The sequence below is a fragment of the Phoxinus phoxinus genome (assembly GCF_949152265.1).
Source record: "Phoxinus phoxinus genome assembly, chromosome: 15".
NCBI lineage: Eukaryota > Metazoa > Chordata > Actinopteri > Cypriniformes > Leuciscidae > Phoxinus > Phoxinus phoxinus.
Genome location: NC_136890.1, coordinates 24,028,684 through 24,046,330, shown reverse-complemented (window position 1 = coordinate 24,046,330; position 17,647 = coordinate 24,028,684). Strand labels below are relative to the sequence as shown.

The 17,647-nt window shown below is 37.0% G+C and overlaps 3 protein-coding genes across 4 annotated transcripts in view; 1 reads left to right on the top strand and 2 right to left on the bottom strand.

Annotated features, from left to right (window-relative positions):
• Positions 1–226: 226 nt before the first annotated feature.
• On the bottom strand, positions 227–2,439 carry LOC307011523 (putative nuclease HARBI1). Its single transcript, XM_079637280.1, has 2 exons — positions 2,077–2,439; positions 227–1,919 (listed from the first exon to the last, which is right to left on the bottom strand). The coding sequence occupies exons 1-2, from the start codon at positions 2,260–2,262 to the stop codon at positions 732–734; spliced, it is 1,374 nt and encodes a 457-aa protein (XP_079493406.1). The 5' UTR covers positions 2,263–2,439; the 3' UTR covers positions 227–731.
• A 904-nt stretch (positions 2,440–3,343) lies between these two features.
• fzr1a (fizzy/cell division cycle 20 related 1a) lies at positions 3,344–8,517 on the top strand. The gene is made up of 14 exons (XM_079637279.1): positions 3,344–3,557; positions 4,223–4,345; positions 4,460–4,591; positions 4,692–4,755; positions 5,263–5,393; positions 5,494–5,573; positions 5,658–5,841; positions 5,966–6,031; positions 6,118–6,220; positions 6,668–6,852; positions 6,937–7,170; positions 7,286–7,390; positions 7,485–7,577; positions 7,666–8,517. Exons 2-14 carry the CDS (start codon positions 4,277–4,279, stop codon positions 7,705–7,707), a joined length of 1,488 nt encoding a protein of 495 aa, XP_079493405.1. The 5' UTR covers positions 3,344–3,557; positions 4,223–4,276; the 3' UTR covers positions 7,708–8,517.
• The window catches only part of haus5 (HAUS augmin-like complex, subunit 5), an 18,589-nt gene continuing 9,398 nt past the window's right edge, over positions 8,457–17,647 (bottom strand). Inside the window, exons 1-19 of one of the 2 annotated variants that reach the window (XM_079637275.1) lie at positions 15,588–15,904; positions 15,446–15,508; positions 15,313–15,345; positions 14,965–14,989; positions 14,735–14,867; positions 14,277–14,436; positions 13,069–13,144; positions 12,704–12,789; positions 12,556–12,610; positions 12,335–12,462; positions 12,163–12,241; positions 11,925–12,058; positions 11,082–11,244; positions 10,921–11,001; positions 10,670–10,815; positions 10,316–10,412; positions 9,952–10,090; positions 9,424–9,556; positions 8,457–9,273 (exon numbers count right to left, since the gene is read on the bottom strand). In XM_079637275.1, the coding sequence (XP_079493401.1) occupies positions 9,171–9,273; positions 9,424–9,556; positions 9,952–10,090; positions 10,316–10,412; positions 10,670–10,815; positions 10,921–11,001; positions 11,082–11,244; positions 11,925–12,058; positions 12,163–12,241; positions 12,335–12,462; positions 12,556–12,610; positions 12,704–12,789; positions 13,069–13,144; positions 14,277–14,436; positions 14,735–14,867; positions 14,965–14,989; positions 15,313–15,345; positions 15,446–15,508; positions 15,588–15,679 (1,926 nt within the window). In that variant the 5' untranslated portion in view covers positions 15,680–15,904 and the 3' untranslated portion in view covers positions 8,457–9,170. Of the gene's footprint in view, positions 9,274–9,423; positions 9,557–9,951; positions 10,091–10,315; positions 10,413–10,669; positions 10,816–10,920; positions 11,002–11,081; positions 11,245–11,924; positions 12,059–12,162; positions 12,242–12,334; positions 12,463–12,555; positions 12,611–12,703; positions 12,790–13,068; positions 13,145–14,276; positions 14,437–14,734; positions 14,868–14,964; positions 14,990–15,312; positions 15,346–15,445; positions 15,509–15,587; positions 15,905–17,647 lie in introns of those variants that run through there. The other variant, XM_079637276.1, reaches the window with a different exon arrangement.

The window sequence follows — 17,647 nt, the reverse complement described above, 5'->3', positions numbered from 1 at the left end:
TATTAATAATAAAATACATTTGATTCATTCTGTAGCCTAATTGTGAGAACCACTGATTTACATTGTTGATGCAGCACTTTTAAATTATAGGAGAGTCAATGTGGACTGAGACACTCAGTCCCTAACATCACATTTAACATATTTTGGCCCAGTTTCACATACAGGGTTTAGATTAAGCCAGGATTAGGCCTCAGTTCAATTAGGACATTAAGTAGCTTTTATAAATGTGCTTTAGAAGAAAACATTACTGGTGTGTATCTTTTTACATATTTTAAAATATGTCAGTGTGCAAGTTGCTTTTAGTTAAAAGCTGAAACATGCATTTTAGTCTGGGACTAGATTGAAACCGGGGGATGATGTTCCAAGGGCTAAAAATGAAGTCAAATGAGTTGGAACAACATGACGTCATGAAGTCATTCTCAAAAACTTGAAACATGCATTGCAATCAATATTATTGTTTATTTCAACAAAACAGAAATAAAAATATCTTTGAACGCAACATTTAGACAGATCTACTATTTACAATATCAATACACCAGACACCAAATAAAACTTGTCATATTAAAAGTCATTCAAAAGTTAATAAAACAAATCACCTTGGAGTCATAAAACATGAGATTGACTTTAAATACAATCAATTTAGACACTTCCTGCCAGCTAATCCATGTTCATTTTCAAATATGAAATGGCAGCTATAAAAAGGCTAATAAAATGATTAGTCAATACGCAAGCTATGTTGTTCCAGCACAGTCAACTTGAGGAGGCTCGGGTACAGGCAGAACCGGGCTGCTTGTTGGAGACTGATCAAGTGTTTTACTCATCTGCTGTTGCTCAAAATAGCTACAGAGCAGAGAACGAACTGCCTCAGCGTTCGGATCATCTATATAGACCGTAGAAACGTCTGTGGGCTGTGGACATTCATTCTGACTCAGTGCTTCAACCCACTCCTCTTTAAACGGGCTGTTATGCACATTACAGATATTGTGCAAGATACAGCAAGCTACAGCCATCTTGGATACCAAGTCTAAGTTGCTGTCATTTCTGTTGTGCAGACACTGCCAGCGTGCTTTAAGGCGCTGGAAGGCATGTTCGATGACTTTAAGGCCGTGGTTTAGTTGGACGTTGAAGGTTAGCTGTTGATGTGTTAGATTCAGCGAAGAGGGATAACATTTCAGTAGCCAGGTCTGAAGCGAGTAACCCGCATCCCCCAGCAGGAGAAATCCCAACGGTTGACCCATGAGTTCTTTGGGCGGCTGAGAGCAGAATCCTCCCTGCTCTGCCATAGTCCACAGCTCTGAGGTCTGCAGGATGGTCATGTCATCTGTGCTGCCTGTAAAACCAGAGCAAACGTCCCAGAAAGTACCTTGTGCGTTCACCACACCCTGAAGAACCACAGAGTGCCAACCTCTCGGGTTCCAGCAATCCTGCGTGTCTGTGGCGGGCGATTTAACAGGGATGTGAAGGGAGTCGATGACACCAATGCAGTGAGGAAAACCCCACCGAGTATGAAACTGCTCCGCATTTTCTTCTAGTTCGTGATCTGCAGGTAACTGCATGTAGAGGGGTTTCAGTAACAAAATGATGGCTTCACACACCTCCCGTACACACTGACAGACGACAGGGATGGGCACACCGAAGAGTTCGCTTAAGAAACAATATTCTGTGCTGGTGGACAAACGCATTAAGGCCATGGCGATACATCGCTCTAGCGTAATGGTCTGTCCAGTTTGTTGTATATACATTTGCTCGAGCTGGGGCTTGAGTTTGCTGCTCAGAAGAAGGAAGATGTCTCTTGTGACGTGGAACTTGTCAAGCCAGTCTTCTGGTCCAAACTCTGTCATCACGACTCTCTCCCACCAGTCTGGGTCTGAAGGGATTGGGACATGATTTTGCAGATCTTCTTCAACTGGTGATGGTGACTAGAGCACATGGACAGAACAAATGATTGTACAGTATGGCTCATTTTGGATTTTAAACTAGTCACATTGCTGTGCACAACATGAATCGTAATTTCAATAATAACGTCTATGGATTAAAGTCTTAGAAATGCTTTGTAATACAAAAATGTCAATTTACCGTTCTCGTGCTGAGATAATTCTGGAATAGATGCCTTCGATATCTGATTCGTTTGTTAACTTCAGCTCTCCTTTCTAATATGTAGTTATGGATTTCTTGTTTTCGACGCCTAATTTTGGATGCAAGCAAATATTTAATCTCCGCAGCATCTCTCGCCTCGTCCGTTTTCAAGTATGAACGTGGCATTTTGTAATAAACACTCAACACAGAGGAGTGTTTTCGTGATTTAGTGACGCTTGTTCATCATCAAATAAAAATAGTAGCACAACAAGTGTTCCCAACACGGACATAAACAACGGTGCGCTAAGGAGGGCCACTTCCGTTCTTCTGCGTTCTTGTCAAAATAAAAGTGTGTTTTCTAACAATGGAAAATGGAAATAGAAAAGCTTAAATACATTTTAAATTGTATGACTGATTCCATGGCTAATTTAAGGAATTTACCTTTTGATTAGGATATTTCAGCATCTCTTGCCTCTCTTCTCTCTTTCCTTTTATTTGTATAAAATAGATTAAAGGAATAGTTCACTTAAAAATGAAAATTCTGTCATGTTTAACATACTCACCCTCAAGTTGTTTCAAACCTGGATGTATTTCTTTCTTTCAAAAGACATTTTGACGAATGTTGGTAACCAGTTGATTGCTTCCAATAGTATTTTTTTCCTACTATGGGAGTCAATGGGGTCCATCAACTGTCTGGTTACCGACATTTTTCACAATATCTTCCTTGTGTTCAGCAGAAACCTAGAGGTGCAAAGAATTTGAGTTACAGTACCTCATACCATTATTTTAGGGAATCTGTACTTTACTTGTGTTCTGTTTAACTGATTATGTGTACTATTTAGTTAAATATACAAGGGGAAAATACCTTTTAATCTATTACAATTTCATGTGGAATTTTAATCACAAATTCATGTAGTCAGTCATTATGACTAACATTTTTCCTCATTTATTTAAAAATAGAAAAAGTAGCATTTATTCTAATGTGACTAGCCAATCAATCATGCTCACATAAGTTTAACGCAGATGCATTTTGGCTAGATACTTACACTAAATTATATTTGGCATAATATATGTTCTTTAACCGAAGCACAATTCCGCAGTACTTTTTTCACATCCCTGGAATAAACATTTAAAAATACAACACACAAACTCTCCACAATATATATAGTATGTGCTTTTTTAACAAATTATTGATACAAATAATTTGTTTTGTAGAAAAAAATGTTAATCTTTGCACTTTCAAAAATATAGCAACGTTTTTGTTTTGTTTCAAATGTCGTGACGTCAACGTCTCACCCAATCCCATGATTCCTTGCGCAGCCATCGATAACAACAGCAGTGTCGACTTGCTAACAATATCGGAGCAGCGTATCCTATAATCGTTATCAAATCATTTATTTTTCAAGGTTTTGACTCGACGCTTTTGTTTTGGTTAAGGCCGAGCCGATCAGATTATACATTCACCAAGTAACATTGTCAAGGTAGGTCCGATGACTTGTGGGATCAAATTAGCCTAACTAGCTAACGTTACTGAGTAATCCATTGTGAAACACCGAAATGAAAATAATCAGGGCAGGACAGTACCACAGCTTCTGTTGTTTTATTAATGATTATACCTTCGTTAATTTGGTTCATTTGATATATAATGATGAGATGATTCTGCTTAAATCAACACTGGTGTTGATAGTTAGCTGTTTTGACAAAGGAATCTAGTAGCTAGGTGGTTTCTTCTTGGCATTTTATTGATCTTTTGTTTAACATTACCTGTTAGATAGGAAGCATTTGACGTTTTTATTCAGCAGTTGTGTACATAAAATGTATGCCGTAAAAGTGGCTGTCATTGTTTACTTAACGTTAGGCCACCAAACGAATGCATGTTTGACTTGGGTTCTCTTTGTAAATTGTCACGAACTTGGAATTGGTGTCCACTGTCCAGCATATTCTTGTCTCAGTTTTCCTATTGTCTGTACGTGGTCGATTTGAGCAGCTGTTCTCTAACACCTGTTTATGCGGTATTGGACAGATGGCATTTGCTGACGAGTCTTACATTCTTCTGCAAACAGATTAACTCAAAAGGGGTCGAGCTTTAACTGCAGTTCCATCATTGTAACCTTCTCATAAAATAACGTTTCTTTTATTAATGCAGTTTTAGGCTCCGTGCCTCTGGATCTTCACATTCCCAGACTTCTGAATCACATCCATGGATCAGGACTATGAGCGCCGGTTACTGCGGCAGATCAACGTTCAGAATGACAACACCAGCCCCATGGTGAGTCTATCAACTTCAATATTGCAGACTTGAAAACGGCTGAGTTTGACGTGCTGCATGCCATTTCCTTTATGCAATTTAAATACGTTTTCTAATCTTTTTTTTTGTATACAGAAAGTAAAAGATGTGATATGTCACCTGACCCCGACCCCTGAGTCACCGCTGTCATCACCAAGCAAGCATGGTGACAGGTTCATACCATCTCGAGCTGGAGCTAACTGGAGCATTAATTTCCACAGAATAAATGTGAGTGAAATATAAACATAAACAGTAATGAAGCAAAGTGACTCATTTAATTAGAATGTGAAGGGTCAAGTTCATATATATATTTTTACACTTATTACAGGAAAACGAAAAGTCTCCAAGCCAGAATAAAAAAACCAAAGACGCAACATCAGATACTGGCAAAGGTGAGAGGACTGCATTGATTTTACCTGCTTTCATAAAGCTGTTCAGTCATGATGTCAGTTTATGAAAATACACATACCACCAAAAACCATTAAATGTTACCATGCATTGTTAATTTAGGATTATTTATATACTATTATAATATTTAATCATATTTAAAATTGAATTAGCTTTTATCCTAATTTCATATGTTTATTAAATATTGATTATATATATATGTGTGTTTGTGTGTGTGTGTAGCTTTACTTTAAAAAAAATATTTTAGCTAGAAATAAAATGATTTACAAGTAATTTTAGTGCTTCAACTTATTTAAGTTTTTTAGTTTTTCCATCTTGTATTTCTACTTGTATATTATATTTTAGCTTAATTTAAATGACCAATGCTATTGACAATGCAATTCTTATGAGAACTTCATTATGTTGGACTATGCTTTAAATAAACCTCATTCTTGATGGATGATGCTCGGCCCTTTTATGTCATATATATATATAACTTGTTGTAATTTCAGCGGATGGCTTGGCGTATTCTGCCCTGCTGAAGAATGAGTTGCTTGGAGCTGGGATTGAGAAGGTCCTGGATCCTCAGACAGAAGATAGAAGACTACAGCCCTCCACACCTGAGAGGAGGAGCCTCTTTAGTGTAAGCCTATTTAATCCTCTAATCTGTTCATTTGATGCCACCTGAGTGTTTTGATCCATGTTTTTAATGCCACCTGTGGACATTGTGTTTGTATGTTTAGTATTCGCTCAGTGCCAAAAGATCCACTCCTGACGATAACAGTGTTTCCCCGTACTCCCTCTCCCCTGTTAGCAGCAAAAGGTAAGTTAAATATTTCTCTTGATAAATATGTGATTGATTGGTAAAATGCATTGTTTTAATTGCGTGCTTTGTTTTTGTTTATAGTCAGAAGCTGCTGCGGTCGCCAAGAAAACCGACGCGCAAAATTTCCAAGATTCCGTTTAAGGTGCTAGATGCACCCGAGCTACAAGATGACTTCTACCTCAACTTAGTAGACTGGTCCTCTTTAAATGTACTTAGTGTTGGACTGGGAACTTGTGTTTACCTTTGGAGTGCCTGCACCAGTCAAGTATGCATGATATACATTTTTCTTATGCAGTCAAAATACTTTTTGATGTTTTTCCAAATTTATGTTCTGTAAATATCCAGGGAACACTTGGTCTAAGGTGTTTTTTTCTTTGGTTTGTCTACAGGTAACACGATTATGTGACCTATCAGTGGAGGGAGATTCAGTCACATCTGTGGGCTGGTCGGAGAGAGTGAGTTAACCCTTTATGACTTGGACTTTTGGAAGTTGCTTTCTGGAATTTGTGGCCTAACAGTTGGCCTACTACTTTTCTTATAGGGTAATCTTGTCGCTGTGGGTACACACAAAGGCTTTGTACAAATTTGGGATGCTACTGCTGGCAAAAAGCTGTTTGCCTTGGAGGGACACACAGCAAGAGTTGGTAAGATATATATATATTTAAATCCTTATCATGAAGTAACTGGAAAAATTAGGCTAAAACCATTGAAACTCGTTTTTTTATTTTTTTTTATTAATACTTTTATGCAAGGATGCATTGAATTGATCAAATTACATCATATATTCAAATATATATTTAAATTCAAATAAATGCTGATGCAAAAAAAGTACTGTACGGTTTCCACAAAAACTGTTTTCAACGTTGATTATACATGTTCCTTGAGCAGCAAATCAGCACATTAGTATGTTTTCTGAAGGATCATGTGACACTGAAGACTGGAGTAATGATGCTGAAAATAACTATCACAGGAATAATTTTTTTTTTTTACAATATATGTGCTTCACGTTCTAGCCACATCGTGTTACTGAAATATATGTGTGAGGTAAATCAGTTATGAAAACTTGACGGTTATGAATAATGTGCCCTCAGGTGCATTGGCCTGGAATGCAGATCAGCTGTCATCAGGCAGCCGGGACCGGATGATCCTTCAGAGAGATATCAGGACGCCCCCTCTGCAGTCAGAGCGCAGGCTGCAGGGTCATAGACAAGAGGTCTGCGGACTCAAGTGGAGCACTGACCATCAGCTGCTGGCCTCTGGTGGAAATGACAACAAGGTGACCGCTTGTGCTACAGAATAATAAACACAAAAGAGATTTTTAGGACTCTGCGATCTAAAATCAATCCTGTGATCCCTGCAGCTGTTAGTGTGGAATCACTCGAGTGTGTTACCGATGCAACAGTACACCGAGCACCTGGCCGCGGTGAAGGCCATCGCCTGGTCTCCTCACCAGCACGGGCTGCTGGCCTCCGGAGGCGGAACGGCAGATCGCTGCATCCGCTTCTGGAACACCCTCACAGCGCAGCCACTGCAGTGTATCGACACCGGCTCACAAGTCTGCAACCTGGCCTGGTCCAAACACACAAATGAACTGGTATGCTTAATCTAATCAACTGACCGGTCGTTATTACATGCATTATAGCTGTAGATACAGACAAATAGGTATGATTGTGGGTCTTATTGCATGGTCCAATGTTTGTCTTCTCCAGGTCAGCACACACGGTTACTCTCAGAATCAGATCCTCGTGTGGAAATACCCCTCGCTCACTCAAGTAGCCAAATTGACCGGCCACTCGTATAGGGTGCTCTATCTGGTAAGTACTGCTTCCCTCTGTTGTTTTACTTGATGTATTATTTGTAAATGAGTATGAAAATGCTGTTTACTGAAACTATTCTTTTATCTTGAAGGCGATGTCTCCAGATGGAGAAGCAATAGTGACAGGAGCAGGTGATGAAACTCTACGCTTTTGGAATGTATTTAGTAAAACGCGATCAACAAAGGTAAGGTATTTTTTGGTAAAATATTGTCAATATTGGCTTTTCTTCAAGGTCATGTTCTTAATGTCATTTTCTCTCTCTTGTATTTTAGGAATCTGTCTCAGTTTTAAACCTGTTCACCAGAATACGATAATCGGGCTGATAAAACTGATTGAATCTTTAACATATGTCGTCAATCACATGCAGTAGACTGGACATAAAAGACATAAAGATCTACTGCTGTCTCATCCACAACACTTGTTTTTGTCTCCCCTGATATTTCATTTTAAGTTCAAATGTTATGTTTACTTTTATGTGTACAGTTCAGTTCATGGTTTTATGTGATTGTTTTTGGTTAAAAAGAAATGTCTATGATGTATGACGTATGTTATCCAAGCCTTAAGCCAGAAACAATGCCATTGAATCAGGGTGTAAAGAAAAAAAAATTAGCCATTGTGAAACAGCTTCCTCTGGAATTATTTGTAAGCATTCTAATGAGTGATCGTTTGATTGTGAGGGTGGAAAAAAAAAGTTTATGAAAGAAAATTCAGTTTTTAACTTGAGTTGCTTAAGATTGATATTGAGCATTATAAAACACCCTGAACATTTTTTTACGGTTTGTTGTCATTTGTTAATAGAGTATGAATTTTCTAATTTACTAATGTTCTTTACAAGGTTTGAATCAGAAAACATAAGCGTTTTGCACATACTAGAACAGTTTCTCAAACTTGGGTGTGTGAGTTGAGGAAAAGCAAATAATTAAATCATGAAAATATTAAAGAAATAAAATCTAAATCGAAAACTACTTTAAAATAGTTTTTGTTTACCTGCATAAAGTGACCGGTAACCAATTATCAGAGAACCAGAAAGAGGTAGTTAAACTTTTTAAATATATGAATTACTGAACTGATAAATCTCAGAGTACTTCAAGTGAACAGTCAAACTGATTAGAAATTCCTGTACTATAAGATTGACAGATGCATACAGGGTTAGAAATACTTTGGACAGATGTAATTGCCCTGCAGCAGTTTCTGTTTGCTGATGGATTTTTGTTATCTTTAGGGAAATAGAATGAATAGGACGGAGTATGAAAGCTGTGGCATGTCAGACAGGAATGACTAAATCACTCTCGCCTGAATAACTTTGGGCTCAGACATTCAATACTTTAGAGACAGATATTACTTTTGTTTATGAAAGATGCATTACATTTATCAAAAGTGACAGTAAAGACATTTGAAAACGGCTGATTCAGATTTCCAATCACAGAAAAGAAATAACTTAATACATATTCAAATAGAAACATTAGACATAAAAATCTTACCAACCCCAAACTTTTGAACCGTTGTATACTTATATAAATTGCATCTTACTAATTTCATCCGTTAGTAGGTAGATTTAGAACACCGTAAAACAAACACGATTCCTTTATTCCAGTGTCTATTAGATTATTTATTGAGAAATCCAGTAAAAGTTCATAAAATATTTCTTAAACAGCATGTGCCCTCTAACACAAATTTAATATAATGAAGAAATATTAATGACAGCAAAAAGTGAATTGAAGTACGGTAAGTGAAATGTAAATTGTACAGATAAAGTTCTCTCAAATGCAGAACCAAGTCAGGATTCCTTTGTTGCCAGTTTCCACCGCTGAAGCCACTGTTGGAATGTCAGTCCCTCTCTCTGCATGTCTGGCAGGGCAAACTGACCAGGCTGCTCCCACCTGCACAGACAGACACAATCAAACAGTGTGTTAATCGCATTCAAATCATAGTTTGAACAGTTGAGGATCAGTATTGCTCCTGCAGCTGTTAGTTTCAAACCATTCCACGAAGGGTCAATATTGGAAACATTTAAGAGGCCCATGTCTTACCAGTGTGTGATGGCAGTCTTCACTTGTTCTGAGTAAAGCAGGCCTTTAGAGCACCTCTGTGTGAGCTCACGGGCCCGCGGCAGCAACGTCTGCAGAATCTCTCCGTCAACAGTCTTCACATGCTGCAGCAAAGCTGAAACAGACAAAAGAGCCGTTTGAGTTTTTAAAGGTTCCTAATTTTGTTTTGGAGGTCACCTACAATAAGTTTCCATACTTCCATAGTAAAAAACAAGAACAACATTTGATCATAATATACATTGCACATCACCTAATTTCTCAAAGAGTCTAAAAAACTGTTTGTTTGAACTTCCCTTTCCATGAGCTACTCTGCTCTGGTTGGCAAGACAGCCCAGTCTGCTGTGATTGGTCTACCGAATCAATTCTTACTTTTAGGAGATAACTTTGTCATGCACTTTAAAAGTTGTCAGACTTTTTACATTAACAAACAGCTATATAAACACACTGCATGAAAGATAATATTTGAAAAAGCATAATAGGGACACTTTAAATATTGCCATGATGACATACTCTGCTGATCGGGAGATGGAAGCTGTGCTGTCAGCTTCTGCAGGTCTGAGGTTGACTCTGAGAAAAGCTGAAGAAGCCTGCACAGATATCGTAACTCCAGCCGTCGGGCTGCTGCCTGAGACCAAAGCTCCTCTGGGGCCTGACAGAAAGAAAGATGAGACTCATGACACACTCTACCAGCAGTTTTGGCTGAATTTTGGGTTGGAAGAAAAGTGTAGGATATGGAAAAATATTTAATCTGTGATAGCAATTATCAGAAAGGTAGCAAATTGATGTAGGCGGTAAAATAATAGACTTTAAATTGGCATTCAGAAAAATTAGGAATAAATGAAGAGTATTAATACACTATAAGTGAGCATCTCACCATATACATGGGGAATGACAGACTTTCACAGAGTTTGTGGAAAGCTGGGGACTGTATCCGGTGGATCGAAAGCTGAGCTGCTGGTAGTTTCTGCCCCCTATTGGTAAAAAACAAAAACTATCAAAGGCTTGGTCACTGCATAGACATTAAGCCTCAGATATATTTTTCCCCCAATGATACAGTGATAATGCAATATTAATGTGCACTGCAAACAGACAAAGAAAATGTTTTAACATCTACACTAGTTTCTGACTTTTTGAGTTTTAAAGCAACTGAAATTCTAGTGAAGCATAGTATACTGTACAATGGCATTTAAATCCTACTAATGGAGAAAGAAAAAATGATTTTTCTGACCCCTTCATGACCCTGCAATCCAGGGCAGCCAGTGATACAGAGCTAAAGTGCTTGGCCCCTTGTGACACAGAGTTGCGGAGTCCACTGCTGGCTTCAATCACACTGCCAAACTGAGGACTGAGCTTTTCCTGAACAAACTGTCCAACCTGAAAAAGGTTTCTTGTATATGATTACATATACATATACACACACACACATATACATAATATACATATACAAATATATATAGAATGCATTGGATTAGATGATACCTTTGCATGGACACGGCTTAACTCAGTCTTCACAGAGGAGTTCCCCTTGATCAGGCTCCGTATCTGCTCTTGTCTCCTGTCCTATACAGACAAAGCACACAGGTAACAACTCCACACTATAAATATGCGGTCTTTTGTCAGCAATAAAAACAATTGCGTACCACAATCTGTCTGAAGTCCATGACACTTTGCCACTGTGTCTGCAGGGTTCTGATGGAGTCCAGCCCCTCTCTGGCCTTCAGCTGTAGCTGAGCACACTGCTCTCTGATGCTGTCTCGAACTGCCACTTGCTTCACTGCCTCCATCTCCAATTCAAACACACACCTGCTCACAAACAGAACAAAACTCATTTGTATTTTACAACATCTATTTAAATATCTCCATATATATATAGAAGCTTGTATATAGTATATAGAGATAGATAGATAGATATTTCTGAATTATTTTAGTTTTTCTTTTTATGTTTACATATAAATTAGACATAAATGTGTCTCGACAGCCACCCTGTAATGGTAAAAAGTTGTATAATGGTGGAGTTGTTTGAGTTCTCTAAATTGTGACATCACAATGTAACAGGTCTCATCCCGCTCACGGCTGCACAGGAGACTGCTTTAAAAACCCACTGCCTGTTTCTCTTATTTTATAAGACACGTTGAGGGTGAATGGCCCATAAGGAGAGATAAAACCCTGCAAAAGTGTGTTTACATAGAAAATAATGGACAGCAGCAAAATGGAATGCAAAAACGTTCTGTTTTGCTGTTGCCGGAGTGTCCGAGGCATGTTGACTGAAACTTTATAGACACATTCTGGGGACCCTTGCATTTACATTAGACTTATATTACATCTTGTAAAAAGTGGCATGCTCAATTCCTCAAAGTGATTACTGGATTATCATCGAAGAAACTGATTAAGTAATTAGAAAAATTACTTTGCAACGTTATAAATTTGTCAGCCATTGTATCCCTCAGCCATAATGATATAGATTGGGCTGAGGGAATTCTCACCTGGACATTGGGTCTGTTTCGTGTGGCGTCTCTGCTTTTCTCATCAAAGATATGATTTCAGTCTCCAGCTGCAAATGTCTTTTGCGAGTCTGAGACAATTCAAAATAACTCTGCTCCACTTCCTCCCAGGCAGACTGCGAGCAAACACACACACACACACACACACACAAATACAACCTGAGCCACAAGAGAAAGAGTGTAAAATGCCCTCACTGAGAGTACCATCTCCATTGATCACCTGTAATAGACTATGGACAGGTGTTAACTCCTCCTGCTCTGACGACACATCTATTAGGTGGTCACGCTCATAACGAAATCTGTAATAAACACAAATGCTTGAGTAATAAGCAATTCAATAATGTGATACTTTAGTGTGGGGTTTGATCATACATTAAAATGGAAAATTTTACCCAAGAGCCGAAACTTCCCGCTCCACATTTAAAGCTCCAATCTTCTCCTCTAATGCCACCTGCTCTCTGGAGGTCAGGGCTTGCAGAGCCGAAAGCACTTGGTTTGGCGGATGAGACCGTAGGAGGTTCTGAGGAATTAAACATGTTGATGTTCTCATAAGGTATTGATGTTCAGAGGGTAAACAGACATGCATACTCTTAAAACGAGTGTCTTCACTTACCTCCACTGCACTCATCCAGTGCTGGATCACAGCATTCCTTTGATCATGAGTAAATCTAGACACAAAATAAATGCATTAGCATCAACAAGGCAACATAGCTAAAGCTTTACTTTCTATAATAGCAACGTCAAAGGCCTGTGTCTCTTACTCAGTGGAGGGATTTCCTTTTAGTTCACTCTCTAGCAGGCACTGGAAAAAGTGAACCCTCTCGCTGCAGAGCTCTCTAACATTCTTCTGAAATGAGATAGAAATTATATTTCATAAAATCAGTGGAAAGACAAGTGGTTTAATCAAGAGGTCAAGTGGAGTTTGGCCTGTTAACATGATCCCTACTGGAAGATGTAACTGCATCATATGGCTGAAAAAAAGCTCTATCAAATGAGGGTAAAAAAAAAAAAAAAAAAGCGAATTCAGAATTTAAACGCACATCACCTATGATAGGAGGCCAAAATGCAGCTATATAATGATATTATAGTATGCATCACAAACACCATTAAATACAGCAACACTTACTAAAACTAAGGGATCTGCTCCGGCTCCACTGTCTGAATTGTCAGATGGCCCAAACACAAGCTTCACCTCTGCTTTCCTGGACAAGAAGAGAAATAGTTAATTAGAGTATACGGGTGAAACTCGAAATCAGAATATTGTGCAAAAGTTCATTTATTTCAGTAATTCAACCTAAAAGGTGAAACTAATATATTATAAAGACTCATTACATGCAAAGTGAGATATTTAAAGCTTTTATTTGTTAGAATTTGGATGATTATGGCTTACAGCTATGAAAACCTTTTCACAATATTCTAATTTTGAATTTGGGGTTTTCATAAGCTGTAAACCATAATCATCCAAATTAAAACAAATAAAGGCTTTAAATATCTCACTTTTCATGTAATGAGTCTATATAATATATTAGTTTCACCTTTTAAGTTAAATTACTGAAATAAATGAACTTTTGCTCAATATTAATTTTTTTTGAGTTTCACCTGTATGTATGTATGTATGTATATATATACATACATACATACATACATACACACACACACACACACACACACACACACACACACACACACACGACTGTTCAAAAGTCTGGGGTCTATGGAAGCTTGTTTCCGCCGCAGAATAAAACATTTTAAAAGATAATTTTGCGACTTTTTAGCTCACAATTGCATTTACATCTCGCAATTCTGACTTCATTTCTCAGAAATTCAAGATATAAAGTCAGAATTGCGAGATATAAACTCACAATTGCGTGTTATAAGGTCAGAATTGCAAAATACAAACTTATATACAAAATAAGTATACATTTTATATTACTTACTGATTTGTTAAGCTTGTATCTATATTATTTAATAGTAGTAGCTGAAGTGTTAATGTAGTACTGCTCATTAGTCTTGCATTACTTCCTGCATAGTTACTTATTAATGATGGACCATTATTCTAAAGTGTTACCGAGTAAAACCAGTTTTCACATCACCAACGTGTGTGAGATGTCTCTATAACCCCCAAAAATGAGTATAAATCTTCGGCTACTGGTACCAGAATTGCATTTTGCACATCTGAAATCCACATACAAATTAACCAGTTGTCTCTGCACATTAAACTGGGATTGGAGGAAACAGTATTGCTTTTTAAACATCAAATAAATGTCACACAGCAGCATTAGAAAGCTGCCATAGAAATATGACAGTCTGGAGGTGATATGGGCATTTGCTCACTTGGACAACTCTTCCAGGGCATGCCGTTGGGTGCCAATCATGTGTGTGTCCTCTAACAGCACGTTTCTCTCTTCAGAGCAGCGCTGCCTGAAAGACTCCAACAGGATCTGTCTACACCTGCTCTCCATAAAGTCCTCCCAGTTCCTGTTCACGTTCTGCTCTGCTTAGCAGTCACAAGGGAGAAAAGATATTAGTATCAACAACATCATAAAAAGCTTTTCCGTAATCTGATGTATTTTTAAACGGGATATTAAATGGGCAAAAAAAAGAAAAAAAGAAAAAAAAGAAAAAGCATACACCGATTTTTACAATAAAGCCAGTAACGTGCGTTAAGTAATTAGAGACCATTTTGATCTCATTATTATGATGATTCACAGTGTCTGTGGCAGGTGTGTACCACAGGGGTTGGTAGTATAAAAAAGCATCATGATAGAAATGAACAGAAAAAGAAAATTCACCTTCAGTAGCAAGTTGATCCTCCACTCTACTGATCTTTGTGTCCAGTTGAAGTAGTTCAGTCTGAAGGGCATTAATCTCTCTCTGAAGCTCAAGCCTTCTTGCATCTTTATTCTGATTTTTCAACTGTTTAAACTACAAAGAACAATCACCTTTTCATGCTGTTCATATGAATCCTTACAGGAGCAGATTAGCAAATAGGAAATTAAGCAAATAAGCTACTTTTCTTTACCTCTTTATCTTGTAAAACTTTGTACCTAAAGATTCAGATTGTCAAGGAACAATTCCACTGATCAGACAACCACAATTGATCTTAAGTAACAACTTAATTTGCAACATTTTTGACAGTGTAGTATAAACACAAAAACTGTGACGGGCCTACTGAAATCATCAGATCCTGTATATGCAATGATTTATGCCATAAAATCAGTGTTGTTTTAATTTTATTTATATACTATTTATTGATATTTTGAATTGTGAAATCTGATATTTATATTGTAATTGTATTTCAACAATGTATATGTATATATATATATATATATATATATATATAAACATTTACATAAAAATGTAAGGATACCATTGAACATTCCCCCTCATGACCCGAACATTCCTGTAAGATATATTTCAAAAGACATTTGAATCTGTGTATTAATAAACAGGTAACGTTAACTTAGTAAGAATAAGAGATTATAAAAACCTTGAGATCTCACCTCTCCTTATAAACATGCTGCGTTATATATTTCCAAATGGAAGCTCCAGGACCGACGCATAATCTGCACAAAAACGTAAACACATGATCATTCTAAAATCGTTGATGAGGATTAATGTTATAATTAATAACAACCCACTAACGTCTTCATATAGCCGTCATCCGCGAGTCTGGCTGCTGGCAAATCAAGTTCCTCAATAGCCCAGCGCTTTAGTTCCTGACTGAGACTCGACATCTTTTTGAGACTTTTTATAATAAAACAAAGATACAGTATCCAAACCTTACATCTTCTAAAATGATGACGAAAAGACAACACAGTCAAAATACGCGGGAGACGTTTCTTCGCCCCCGTTTATTCTGCGATTTGTAATTGATTGTGCCGATGCTGCCCCCACAGGTTACTATACAAACATCACCAACATCACCATTCACATGTACGCGCAAAATGAAGTCATATCATACCCTTATCTCATCATGAGTCATTAGACATTCTCTGGTCATGACCTGGTTTCGACTACCACTACGAAAGAGTAGATTCAATTTCTTTTGTATTGAATGCATTTCTGTTTTTCATTTCCTTAAACAGGTCCCCAATAAGATATTGCTTTTAGGATTAAATTCACTGCATTAAAGTAATTGTCATATTTTATCGAAACAGGTAGGCCTAGCCTACTATCATAATCTATTCGACTCTTATGTCTTTATAGAAAGATGTCAATTTTCACGTCACTGAGAAACACCCTCACGCAGCAGCGTTATATTTTTGTAATTTGATGCAATGTTTATATAGGCTAATACAAAGTTTCGTGATATAAATGTACAAACATTTAAAAAACTGTGCAGGATTTAAATATGCCCTTAACGCGTCATCATCACAGTCAGTGAAAAGGTTCCGTTCTAAAAAAATAGGCTATATGTCAAAAATTGCAGGAATTTACTGGATTAAAGGTTATTATTTTACAATAAATTACTGTAGTCAGAAATTTACAGTGAAATTAAATTAATACCTGCTGGGTCATTTTTTTATGAGTTACTGTAAATCAACAGTAAAATGATGCTGACATCACAGTAATTTACTGCTCTTGTTTTACTGCGAATTCATTATAAAGATGTATTTAACCATGCCACTGTAAGAAATGATATTGTTTAGTACTGTAATTGTTTTGAAGTCACCATAATGGTTATAGTGTTCCTGTTCCATAAGCTTGGGATCTTGTAAATTCATATTCAGATTTCTGTCAGAAGTGTGACAAATGAAAACATTTGTTAAAACAATGACAAGCTAGAATAAAATAAGCCAACTGGCTGATTTCAAGCTTCAAACTCAATAATTAGCTTAATTTCAGCATAAAAATGTACCAATATCTTATTTTTATTTTTTTGTAGATGAATATTTCACAATAGCTGCTGCTGATATTGATCTTTGAAAGGTGTGAGATCATCTTGCAGCACACCTTTTTTTAAATGACGCACAGACATCAATACTCATCATACAAAACACAACAACGGCACTCATCAAATAATAAAAAATATAAATTCTGAACATTACAAAATAAACAAACAACACAAACTGCTAAAAGTGACCCATAAATAAGTTTAGCACCAGAGATAAAACCAACATGAATCAAGAAACTCCAAAGCATTATCTATTCATTCCGCATCACATGTTGGTATACCTCCATGGTATAATGCGGTCCACACATGTATTGTTTTTGTGTTTTTCTTTTTATACAGAAGTTGTTACTGCAGCTTACAAAATTGAAAACAGCACAGTTAATCAAAAACTTTTGTCTAAATTCACGAGCTTAAACATTAAACAAAATATTACAGAGAATTCTGACAGGGATTGTTTTAGATTTGTAATTGTTTTAGTTTTGTACGCATTATTATTTAAAGTATCAGTATAAAGCATGCAGTGGAGAATCACTTAAGTGCAATTTTTAAATCAACTAAGCCTATGAATTGAATCATCGAATCAAATACATAAAATGTATTTGTTCTGAATAAGCAAACGTTGCTTTTGATTTTAATTGATTTCATGTCAACCTCGAAGATTCACATCCATGAGATCCCTGGGATACAAGTGTTAACATAAAAGTAACAAAAAGTAGGCTAATGCACCCTGTTATTGAGTTCTTATAGTGTTCATGAATCACGGCAATGACCCTAATAATAAATGCACTTTATTTTTGTTCTCAACGAT